The sequence below is a fragment of the Monodon monoceros genome, unplaced genomic scaffold (genome assembly GCF_005190385.1).
Source record: "Monodon monoceros isolate NGI ecotype Baffin Bay Population unplaced genomic scaffold, NGI_Narwhal_1 Super_Scaffold_2, whole genome shotgun sequence".
NCBI classification, from domain to species: domain Eukaryota; kingdom Metazoa; phylum Chordata; class Mammalia; order Artiodactyla; family Monodontidae; genus Monodon; species Monodon monoceros.
The window spans coordinates 58016487-58029650 of NW_021703776.1; the positions used below are offsets into that span (position 1 = coordinate 58016487).

At 40.5% G+C, this 13164-nt stretch overlaps 1 protein-coding gene across 4 annotated transcripts in view; it reads left to right on the top strand.

The window, feature by feature from the left end:
* Positions 1-13164, top strand: part of CREB5 (cAMP responsive element binding protein 5) — a 413326-nt gene that overhangs the window by 297777 nt on the left and 102385 nt on the right. For all 4 annotated transcript variants that reach the window (XM_029233943.1, XM_029233942.1, XM_029233945.1 and 1 more), the window contains exon 6: positions 9235-9361. In XM_029233943.1, coding sequence (XP_029089776.1) covers positions 9235-9361 — 127 coding nt within the window. The remainder of the gene's footprint in view (positions 1-9234; positions 9362-13164) is intronic.

Here is a 13164-nt window from a genome sequence, read left to right on the forward strand (position 1 = left end):
GACCTGTCATAAATTTGGTCTCCCGGGAGAGGTATTTGAAAACTGCCTAAGAGACCGTGCCTCTCGATCCAAGAAGAGGTTAGATAAAGACATTAGTGAGGGTGACCTAGTGGGGAGCCTTGCAAAATGCAAGGATGAGTAAAGGTTGCCCAGATGATTCTTTCAAGAGCTCTTCTCTTTTTGCTGGCTGAAGTCTTTTGCAGCTGAGAGCCTCCATCATTCAGCAGCAAAAAAAAAAGCAGTCCATTTGGAACATAGGTATTGGGGGATTGTGCTGGGTGTGGATTCCACCACAAATTACCATTCAAATATGGTCACCGACAAACTGAGAGTCCAGAAGAAATCAAAACCGAATTGCTGACTTAGAGCTGGGGGAAGGGGATGTTTGTAAGCGCAGGGAGCTCTCTGCCTCTCCAGAACATGCAGGCAAATGTGTTAGTGAAGGTTTTCATGAATTATTCATTTATGGTGAATGAATGCAAGCAGCAGTCACATGTAAATGACAAGGCTCATAATCAGAGTGCTACTTATTTGTCCTTAGGAAGCAAGGAAGAAGCTTATTAACAACTCACAAACAGGAAGACATTTTACTTAGAGATATGTTTCTATGGAGAAGAAATTTGCCCCTAGCCAGCCAATAGATATATATCATTTATTTGAGCTTGCATTCAAAATCATCTTTTATTTTATGTCTTTTGAACTGCACTTACTTGCCTTTTTCAAGTGTACTTTATAAATAATTGATAAAACTGAGAAGTTATTGGCTAACTGAAAAGCCATCTCTTCATGTCTTTAAGTCTGACCCATGGCTAAAGCCAAACTGTTCAGGCATTTAGGGTCTTTTATAAAGGGTCTTTATAAAGAGGCTTTAGCTCTTTACCAGGAAAAAAAATATCAGATTTTGAAAATGAATTTTTTTCAACAATAATGCATCAGAAACCAATCCAAAAGTGTTTTTGGTTAACTTAAGTGAATCAAGCTGACTGCATGACTAATTCAGATTAATGGTGCAGAAATCAGTCATTAAAGAAGGAAAAAAAAGATTGATTTACTAGTCTCAACAGAATGGCCATAAATTTGCATCTCCCCTTCTGTCACTACTCTCTCTGTTTAACACATTTGAAAGCACTAGTAAACATCTCCTCTGCCTGAGTAGATGCAGCATATATGCTATAAAACCCAGCAAAGGCTCCAGCAGGATGCAGCTCTGTTAGCTGTATGACATTTTATTACTACCATTGGCCCTCTTGCTGTCAGGCTTTCACTGAAAGAAAAAGAAGTTACATTTCCAAGATATCAGATATTACATCTATAAGATAAAAGCAGCAGTAATACAAAACTGATTTTTTTAAAAGAGGCCCAAATTTATTTTGCATGGTAAATTTAATTTCTGACATCCCTGGTGATAACGATTACAAAAGTGTTCTTGTCGATATCGGTAAATCAGTGCAAAGCAGATATGTTTAGTTGACTGTGGTGTGGGTGTCACTGGTACGTCTGAGTTCAGAGCTCTGAACATTATAAAGTGCAGCCTTATTGCAGGGCAGGCATCCAATTTTTAAAACATTATATAGATTAGAGAGAGATGAGTGTTCCTGAATTATTCATAGCCTTTTCTTATGAAATGCCCAAAATATAATTTCAAATGGAAATTAATTTAATTCATGCAAAAATAAATGGGTCTAGAACTCATCTGAAAGCTTGAGTTTAATCTAAGGGGCACTGATAAAAAGTACGGATTACCTTGGAGGTAACTAGTTATGCTTTTCAAGAACAGAATTGGGTTATGTTAGGCTGTTAATGTACATTAGTTTCACTTAACGACTTGTAAATCAAGTTCTCGTTAGTTAGCAGAGATAATTTATTGAACACTGTTCTTGCCATGTTCATTGCTAGTCGAAGAGATCCTTGAAAACTATGTTTTCTTAATTCAAGAAGTAATTATTAAACACCTATTAGGGGTGTCTCTGGTGGCGCAGTGGTTAAGAATCTGCCTGCCAATGCAGGGGACATGGGTTCGAGCCCTGCTCCAGGAAGATCCCACGTACCGCGGAGCAACTAAGCCCGTGCGCCACAACTACTGAGCCTGTGCTCTAGAGCGCCACAACTGCTGAGCTCACGTGCCACAGCTACTGAAGCCCGCGTGCCTAGAGCCTGTGCTCCACAAGAGAAGCCACCGCAACGAGAAGCCCGCGTACCGCAACGAGAAGCCCGCGCACCGCAACGAAGGGTAGGCCCCGCTCACTGCAACCACAGAAAAGTCCGCGTGCAGAAACGAAGACCTACTGCAGCCAAAAAAATAAATAAATAAAATAAAAATAATAAAATAAATAAATTTATTTTAAAAAAAAACACCTATTAGGTATCATGTGCTTTCTTAAGTTTCAGAAGTATCTGCCTGGGTGAACAAAGCAGACACAATCTCGGACTTATGAAGTGTATTGTCTAGTTGGGAGCAAGGCATTTTTAAAAATCACTCAAAATCATTAATGAATTATAATTGGGAAGCAGAGATGGTAAACTCCAAGAGGCCATGAAACATATCTATTTTGTTTATCATCCTGTTGTCACCAGTTGAACATTTGTAAATGAATTATTATGCAAGTGACCTATTTTGCCAAATAGGTTTTCCCCTCTGAAATAAAAGTGTATAGAGCCCAACACGTATTAGGTGCTTCATTGGTTTTTTGATGATTGATTGAATAAATGGTGATTAAATACTACTAGGGAAAAGTACAGGGTGCCTGAGAGCATGCCAAAAAAGGCCCCATCCTGGTGTGATTGCCCAGAGAAGGTTGTAGGATTACTTATGTCAAGGGTCTGTGGCAGGAAGGAAGATGGCGCTTTCTTAAAGCTGGAAGAAAGTCATTATGGCAGGTGTGTGTAGCCCAGGGCCGTGAGCTGGGAAGGCAGTGAGGGGCCAGATGGTTCAGGGCCGTGGAGCCATGTTGAGTTCTATCACAAGGATATGGGCTTACTGGTATTGCTGATGAGCTAAAGCATTTGCCATTTTGCATTGGCTATTTTACTAGCTTTTCGGGACAAGATAGGGGCTAGGGGCTGGGTAGAGGATAGGATGCAGATACTAAGGCAAAATTCTCTTCCTGGACACCCAGAGGTCTATGTCACCAAAGGAAAAGTGGGGTGAGGGGTGGACAGTTCTTTCAAGGAGATTCCCGATCTTTATCAGAGATCCTCCCTTGAGCCTGAGGAAGCTTTGAAAGGGAAAAATACATATTTTAATTGAATTCTGCTGATATTTTTGTGCCTTTTCTCAAGCTATTTCTACTTCATAGTAGAATTTCTACTTTCAAATTCCTCATTTGTTAAAAGAGGAAATACAGTATTTGCCATCCATCTTCAGGAGCTTGGCCATGAGACCTGGTACAGAGCATGAGCTCATTCTAAAAGATACAAGTAATATGATGTCTTTTAGAATGTGGGCCAGATAGCTTTCTTGTTTTCCCAGTTATTGCTTCAGTTGGATTTTTGTCATTGTTTTCAGGAAAAACAAGAGACTGAGGACTGATCTCTGGGGAACTAGTTTGGTTCCATTTTGAGGAAATATTTTCAAGGATCCTTTCTGAGAAATACTGTGAAGTCATTTTGCAATTCTGTAAAATTGTTGGTGGGAGGAATCCATTTGCCTCCATAGAAAGGTTTGGGATTCTAAAGTTGATGGGTTTTAAAAGAAATATATATGCGAGGAGTTTTGGACTCTTTTATATTTGTTAGACTGTAGTTGTTCAATGAAAGCTAAGGGTTGATGTTCTTTAAGATCCCAGCCTTACTCAGTGCTTTCACTGCCATGGGCCTGGCTTCGATCCCTGGTCGGGGAACTAAGATCCCACAAAAAGAAAAAAAAAAAAAGATCCCCGCCTTAAGCCACAGTTTCTTGATTGAAGTATAGTAATTAATCTGTTGTTTGGTCAATGCTTCAGAATAATAATAACAAAAACAACCACAACTAATTTTATTAAGCATATTCAATATATTTAATATGTGATAACTCCTAATGCCCTGAGGTAAATCTCTCTATCACCTCATTTCACTCTGGAGGAAACGGAGGCACAGAGAGACCAAGTAACTTTCCCGAGGTTTCACAGCTAATAAGTGGCAGAGCTGGGATTCCAAGTTGGCAGACCAGCTCCTGAGCCCATGTGCTTCACTACCCCACTTTACAATGTAGTTAGTACTACAGGGAAGAAATTAACTATGCTGTCTTTCCATTTCACATCTGCTTGATTATCCTGGCAATTTGCTTTCTTTACAAAAATAGGAATTTTAAAATCCCACTTAGGAGAAGAATGAGTAAATAAGCATTTCTCATTACAAACTGCCTCCTCTTAAGACTTAAGAGTTTTGTATTCAACTCTTCAGTCTCCCCATCCCAGACAGAGACTAGTTTGCTAAATTAGGCCACAACACTTCATTTAAGAAGGTCCAGAGGAAGCACATCTTTCTTCTCATAAGCAAATACAAAGATAGCAGTCAACAAGGTTTCTCTAGTCTGTGTGTGAGATCGTGTTACATTTAAATGAGAATGGAGTGTGGGCCCCATAGAATGGATTGGGTCCGTTTTTAAGCAATTTCTGTCACTTTTTAGGAACACCTTCTATTTGGAATTTAAGAACTAGGTGCTGTACCAGCTCAATTTCACTTAAGAGAGACACACTGAGCCCCTCCTGTGTGCCAGGTGCCAGGTTATGGGCTGTGGACGCACCAGTGAGCAGTAAAGAATACCCTTATCATAATGAAGCATATAGTCTCACTAGGTTGAGAACATCTCATTTTCAGTTCGAGCCCTAGAATCTGAATTTGAGCGTTTCAGGGATCTGTAGTCTGGTCCATTCACGAAACAGATGATGAGAAGGAGAGCCTAAAGGCTAAGGAAGTTTCTTCTCCAGAGTCAGAAACTCTTAATAGCAATGGCATCTGGATCCCCTGCTGCTTGCCCACTCTTCCTGCCATTTTCTTGCTTTTCAAGCTTTTCTTCAGTCTGTCCCCCGCCCCCCAACACCAAGTTCTTTTGTTGTTATTTTTTTATCTGCTCAAGATTTCTTTAGATGGCTGTGGTCTGATTTTGATGCTAATATCGATCTTCCAATTTTCCAACCTAATTTTCTTTTCATCATTCGCCTCTTCCCTTTGCCTGTCCACGTACCTGGCCTATCTGCCTGTCTTTAGAGTTTAATAAGCAATCCCAGGAGGTCATGGATCTGGTGAAGACCTGGGAAAGAAGAGCAGTCTGCCGTGATCCTCCTGAGATCTTGCAAACAAAAGCACTGGCCCTTGGCTCCTTAAAATAGTTGGGCTTGCCCAAGGGCAAGGAAGACCAGCAGGCATCTTTACTGTGACATCCCTAGATTGGATAACATCCTTTGGAGGGAAAAACGAGGCCATGAAATCTCTCGCTGTGGTACCTATCATTCTGTTGAGGACGGTGAAAACACAGTCTGTCATCCCTGACATCGTAATTGAAAGAAAAGCTTACATAGATTTCAGCCATAAGCAGTATGTTTATACAAGTGTATAAAGAGGAATAATCTGTCAAGTTGGAAAACTCTTAATGCTATGGGACTCAGTTTCATAAGTGAACAATCCAATATGAGCTCACACATCTTACCTTGTTCCATGCCTCAATAATTTTTAGTAGAAATACTTTACCTAGAGGCACATGCTTATTAAAAAGGAGGCTCGGCTCGCTCAAAGCCTGGAATTAACTCATGGCAACAAGCCTGCACTGGAGAGAGACTGTTGGGTCTTTGTTTTCACAACTTTACTGCAATTTGCCATCTTATTTTCAGAGCCTAGCTGATGTGTTGTGTGGGAAGTTTGGGGTTTTTTTAAAGGAAGAAAACATAATTTCACATGGATCAGTGACTTCTCATGTTAGCAGTATTGCAGAATTTTACGACTGCATTGGAAAGTCCAGGGAGCAATGTGAATATCAAAGGAAATGGACCATGGATTTATTTTAATATAAAAAAATCAATAACTTAGTTATGGGAGCCATCAAGATGGGATGGGGGCAGCCCTATATTGCAAGTTGAGAATAAGTCCTACTTCTTTTCATGACCCGTATGACCTTGGGCAAATTTAAATGTCTCTGAATTCAGCTTCCTCCTAAGTAAAATGGGAGTAATAGGACCTACCTACCACATTGCATTGTTTCAAGTCACATGAAGGTGAACATATTTAGAAAAGTATGAAGCAATGTATAAGTGCAATATAAAAAATTTTATGCAATGTATTACATAATTATTATTTCTACATGCACAAAGGGAATTAGACAATTAATGCAAGTATTCCAATACCATTCTTGCTTCAGTGGTCTGAATATTCTGGATAAATGATTATTTCTCAGGCCAAGCTACATAATAACCCCATTCTAGTCCTTTGTATATCTAGTGATGGGTAGCCATAGATTCTTGTTTTTGCAGTTTTTGTAGTTTTAAAAACCTAAGCAAGAAGCCTAGAAAACTCCATTGGTTTTGCAGGTGGAGTTGGGGAAATTATTTACAGAATCTGGGTAAAACAAGAATTCAAAATTATTCAGAATTCAAACACACAGATTTCTGTAATAACCATTTTTCCCTCCAAGTATACGTTGCTAATTGGCCTGATTGGTATCATTAGTAATTATTATTATAATCCCAAGGGAACCCAGTACCCTGAAAGATTTTCTTAATTAATGAGGGAATACTTGATATTTTAAAATCTAGGAGACCTATGCATGGTGTGGAAATAACTGACCTAATAAGAACATTGAATTAAATAAAACATACTATTCCCCAATTATTCTGTACAACTGGGAGTTTTCCACAGTTTGGGGAAGAACGAAAACTTGTTTTAAATTTAATTACTTTTGCGTCTTCATTTACATCACCATTAAGTTGTTTAATTGATTTCTTTTTTAAAAAATAGCCCAGCAATAAAAACTGATAATCAAGGTTACCATTAATATGTTGGGAACAAAATATAAATGATGATAATGTGTTGCCCTTCTTTATGAGGATGATACTGCACATCAACATAATCTAATATTTTTAGTTGTCTTTCCTATAACAGTTTTTACGTGTCCCTAACTGCACTCAAAGCGTTACCTCTGGTGACTAGGGGAACAGATACATGGTAGAAGACTGTATGTATGTATAGATTTGTGTATCTATATGCATGCATGTATGTATAGATGTCTGTCTCTATCTATGTGGATATCTTTAGATGAATGGTTGGATGGATAATTACCTATCTGTAGGGTTTCATTATGAAAGTGGGGAGTTCAGATTATTAATCTTGTACTTAGAGGAACTGACCATATTAAATATTCTGTACTTTGATATATAGCTATTTTCTTTTCAGCAAAGGTCCCAAACAAAACATTAAGACTAGAGAATACAAAATAAATGTCTGATGACTGAGCAGCATTTTATACCTCTCTGACTGAGCTCTTCACCTCTGAATGACATAGACTTTAAGACCCAGTGACATTACAACTACAGAATTTTGGAGCAGTTGAGACCAGCAATTTCCTAGAATTGTAAAAGCTGAAGGGCCTTCAAAGGCCTTACTAATCCTTACTGTTCATCCATACTCCAGAGGTCCCAAGGGTACATGCCAAGAAATACCCATAGTACTTCATTTGCTTTTCTGAGAACACTCATTTCATTGTTACAAGCTTCTTATATTAGCCTATCTATGTAACCACTCACACACATTCTGTTAATAGAACTGGTTGTAATTTGTGTACATCTCCGTAAACTCTGTGTAAAGGTTTTATATTTTTTTTATATTTTCATATATACAACTTCCTAAACATAAATCTAGGACTAATCTAGGACTAATCCTTCTATGATGTGTGTAACTCTGATAGCAAGCTATGTTTCCAAGGGAACTTTCAGGCGAAAAGAACAGAAAACTTAATCTTCTTTGGAATCGTAACAGCAATGCGAAGGAAGAATATCTTGGCATTCTTTTTCCCAGTTTAGGCTCCATGAGTCACCCATGGGAGGCAAATGAGCTCCAAAGAAAAGGCTCTTCATGCTACCCTTCCCTGAAACACAGGAAGGCGTTGGCCTGCAGAGAACATCTCTCGGCAATCCTTACCCAGCGCTTAGCATGAGGGATTTTTTTTTTTTTTTTTAGAAAAGACATTAATTTGGGAGGCACAAGTTTCTATCACGGCATTCAGGATAAGATGGTTTAACATGGAAGACTCAGAGGTCCTGAAGGGTGTTTGTTTATTTTGTTTTATTTGTTTGTTGTTAAGTCTTTACTTCGATGGTTTGACATTTATACAGCTCCCCAGAGCGAGAGCATCAGGAGATTGAGAATCTAGCCAAGGAGGTCACTTGTTTGCCATTTTTAATAAACATAAATAATTCCCTTTTTCCCTCGGTCCCATATTCCCTGCCTCATTAAATCAATTTAAGACCCTTAAAATTTTTTCTGGCAAATTGAAGCAAAAGAACTGTGTACTCCCCCAAGGAATGCTTACCCAAGTCCTGCAGGTCAGGCCGAAATCAGTTTCTGTCAAACAGCCTAACACCTCGAGCTATTATGAAATGAGGGATTGGTAATTGGGGGCTGGGCTCCAGACTTGCCTTGAGAAAGGCTCGTTGCATTGCTGTGAACCATAATCTGGCTACTTTGGTTTGTGACCTGGCTTTATTGGGGTTTTTTTTCCACTCAAAGTAGAGAACTGTGAAAAAGTCAAAATGGATTTCTATTGGGAAATTATGAATGAAGTTGACTCTGCAAATCCAGATAGTGAAAGTATATCCAGAGCAAAGCCAGGCAGGCTTCCAGGCAGAGGTGTGAGAGAGTGTGGATAAAACAAATGTACACAGATCTCAGGCTCTAAGGTCCTCCAGAGGGCAGAGGCTTCAGAGTAAACACACAGGATTTCACCACCAGGTCCCTTTCCTGAGATGCAAGGTTGTAGGCGATTTACCGGCGTGTTGTCTATTGAATATCAGTTAGATAACAGAGGTCAGGAAATGAACTGGAATTTGATGTATTAACTAGGAAGTAGCAAAGGAAGCCAGGCTTGTCTTTCATTTGTTATTATTTCCCTAATATCCTTAATTATGTGGCTCCCATCAGGGGATCTGATCTGCTGCTCATGTAATGGTGGTGTCCCCGCTGGCTCTGGACATGGGAAACAGGCAGTGAATCCCCTGATCAGGGCATTGAGAATAATTTTGCTATTTTTTCTTTTTTTTTTGTTCCCAGGCCTGTCCCAGGCTCTCTATCTTCTCTGCTCCATCTTCACAACAGACAGAGACAGCCCATGCCAGCCTCCATGCCAGGGACCCTGCCCAACCCTACAATGCCGGGCTCTTCTGCCGTCTTGATGCCAGTAAGTGCTTCTGACTTCTGCCGAGGTTGCCGCATTTGAAAGAGTACAGGAAGAGCTGAGATCTAAGCTGACAGGGAAGAAAGTGGCTTCTTCTGGATGGAGAGTTGAGCTGGGTGCCAGTTTGCTTTGAGTGCCTCGCTGTGCATCCCTAGGCATCTTGCTGGCTTCTGCATCCTACAGTGCTTCCCTAATGAGGCATGGTTCCATCTTCCTGCTGGTGACAAGTGAGCTTGTCATACCCAGGGAATGGAATTTGTCCAGGGACACGGGATTTTATGACTACTCCAAAGCCTATAGCTTGGGCTACATACAGAGTGTCATTAAATTGCCAGTGAGTGGTCTAGCCAGGACTCAGAGTGATAATTGGAATAACAACAATAATAACGATGGTACATAATAACTGCTAACACGTATCCGTGTGTATCGTGTTCCGTTAATCACGTTAGCAGCGTTTATTGAGGGCTTACCATGTGCCAGTCACTCTCTAAGCACTTCATCAACACGTGAAACAACCCTCTCAGGTAGGTACTAATACTATCCCATTTATTTGAATGGAGAAAGTAAGGTAAGTAGCTTGCTTGGCTGAGAAGTAGAGTAGCTGAGTTTTGAACCCAGGAATTCTCTCTCAACCACTACATGATCCGTACACTCTCTCCTTTCCCTCTCACAACAAACCTCTGAGGTATGCACTGTTATTACCCTCATTTTGCGGATGAGGAAACTGAGGCACAGGAGGCTAAGGAACTTGGTTAAGTGACTAAGTCACTAAGAGCTAGTGAGTGACAGAATCAGGATTTAAATCCAGGTGGTCTGGGTCCTGAGTCTACAGGCGTACGTGATATTATACTGCCCCTTCTGAAAACAACAGATTCATATAGAATGCACATACAGACTGTTTCAGAGCAAACCTTGCTCTCCTGCCGCGGGATCCCCACTCTGTACATCGTCATCCTCCCTGGCATTGTGCTTCGGTGCACATGGCTGGTGTTATGATTTACAGGGCCATAAGGTTCTGAAAAGCCTTAGAGGTGATATGACAATTCAATTAAAACCCTCCCACAATAATAGCAGGAAAGTTTTGCAGAGCATTTTTAACATTCTAAGGAACTGTCTACATTTGCTGTTTCACTTTGTCCTCACAGCAGTCCTGTGGGAATATGATCGCAGTCATTATTGATATACTTATTTTACCAATGAAAAGCTGAAGAGTCAGACATTGAAGGGATTTGTCTAATGTCACACAGCTTGTAAGGGAAGAGTCGTGACTAGGACGCACACTCACCTCATGCTGAACAGCCCAGATCATCCCAGGATGAGCAATTTGCTCATTTATCCAAGTGGAAGCAGGGGGGTGGAGAAAGCCTTGGTGGCCCAATTGTAGAGACATGGACCTGCCCACTGTAAGTATCAGGTAGTTCAGGCTAGAAAGATTCTTTGCAAAATTGGGTCAGAAGGACAAGTGAGCTGACTGACTTTACCTGCACCACTCACCTTAAACATCTTTAGGTAAAGGAAAACAGCACCACCAATGCTGTGATCCTGGGTTTCTTTCAACCCCACTAATGGCATGGAGACTTCTACCACAAGCCATCTTCATCCAGGCTTTAAATCCTTCTTGTCCAAAATAGTTTCCTTTCAGGAATTCTGTGCATTGTCCAGAAAAATATCACTACAATGACCTTTTTTCCCCATTTGACTAAACTGTGTTCCATTCCCAGGGGCAAAGGTGGGACATTTAGGCTGAAAAGACCCAGAGAAAAGCGTGCCTGGCCCTGGTTTCTACCACATCACTTCATTGTACAACTTGAAATAATAGAGGAGTTGAACAGAAAAAGAGTCTTTGGGACTTACCTGGTGGTCCAGTGGTTAAGGTTTCGCCTTCCAATGCAGGGGGTCCGAGTTCGATCCCTGGTCGGGGAGCTAAGATCCCACATGCCTCGTGGCCAAAAAACCAAAACATAAAACAGGAGCAGTATTGTAACAAATTCAATAAAGACTTAAAAAAAAAAATGGTCCACATCAAAAAAAAGAAAAAGAGTCTTTAAAGTTTTAACAGAGAAGTCAATACACTTGAAATTTTTAAAAAATGCTGATGCTTCAGAATAGAAGCAAAGGATCAGGTGCATGGTAAAGAGCCAGTGTAGATAAAGAGAGTCAGGAGTCCCCAAACCCATGTCAGCGATGTGTACAGCTGTCATGAAAATAGTGTCAACCTAGAGCAGTGATTCTCAACTGTGGACAGTTTTTTACCCCAGGGGTTATTTGGCAATATCTGAAGACACTGTTGGTTGTCACAACTTTGGGAAAGTGCTACTGGCATCTAGAGGGTAGAGGCCAGGGATGCTGTTAAACATTCTACAATGCCCAGGATAGTTACGACAACAAAGAATTATTTGGCCCCAAATGTCAGTAGTGCCAAGGTTGGGAAATCGTGATTCGGTGTGACACTAATGTAGCTCAAGAAAATTAACACAAGGTATCTAAAAGCATATCCTAAGAGTTCTAGGCCCTAGAAATCTGGGCCTTTTCTTCCTTATTATCAAGTCGCCAGCCCTTGCACTGTAATTTTGGCTTGTCAAGTGTGGTCTTTCCATAGAGTTCTTGCCCTGAGAAATCATGCTTCCTGTGGCATAAAAGATTAGTTTATGTCTGTAGGTGAAGGTGAGATTCTTAACTGATCTGTAGTGCACGCTGTCAGGCTACATATTTCGCAAAGCTCTAGGTCAGAAACAAATGATGAATTTGTTCATTCATTCATTTATTTCGTAACATTTTGTTGAGCACCTGCTGTGGAGCAAGCCCTGTGCTAGATGCTGGCATGTGGTGAAGAAAAAGGCGGGCGTTGGCTTCCAGCACTTCACTGGGTCGTGATTTCTGATCTTGAAAGTCAAATGCCGAAATAATTTGGGAATACGAACACCCATTTATAATTACAAAAGCCCAGTGAACCGCAGGCATTTTAGCTCCTGTTTTCCAGTTTGTTTCAAGGGAAAAGAAGAAGCTCAAAAAACGGTGATATCCTTTCCCTGGATGTTTTACCTACAGTGCTCAATGTCGCTTAGTATTTAGCAAAGCCACTCCCATCTTCTGACCTCTTAATTCTAGTCCACTCATTAAAGCCACACTCATGGGCAGAGCGCTATTAGCACAAAGCACCGAATGGTTGTTTTAAAGAGGCTCTTGCTAACCCCCTATAATTACTTAGGTGGAAAAATGCAATTTTTTAAGGTAGGAAAATCAGCCTGTTTTCAGTATTCTGTTTAATTTGTCAGTCATAAGGTAGAAAGGGTCCTAGACTGTAATTTTTCTGAAAAGTGGGAAGCGTGGCTGACTCTGGATCAAGAGGCAGCAAGCAGGCTACTCTCACTTCTTTGTAGAATATGATGGCTACAGAGCATGATGGAAGACCCTGGATAATCATGTGTCCTTCTGAACCATCCTCCTTTAGGAAACTGAAAGCCAAAGCTCCTTTGGACTTGATTTCCCTCTAGGAGAAGGTCACTAATTGGAATAAAGTGTTGAATCCTATTCCGACTCTCCTATCCCCTAGCCTCTGGAAGTGGGAGTTATAAAGTAATAAGCATTTTTTAGAGAAATCTCCGTGACTTAACAATGAGAGTATACAGATGTACTTTATGACACTGAACTGTACACTTAAAAAGAGTTAAAATGGTAAATTTTTTATTATGTATATTTTACCATGATTTTAAAAACTAATTTAAAACCTTAGACTACCCAGGCTGCCTGGAGACTTAGAGGACTATGAGAGTGAACACAGTTGGCCCTCCGTACCTGTGGGTTCC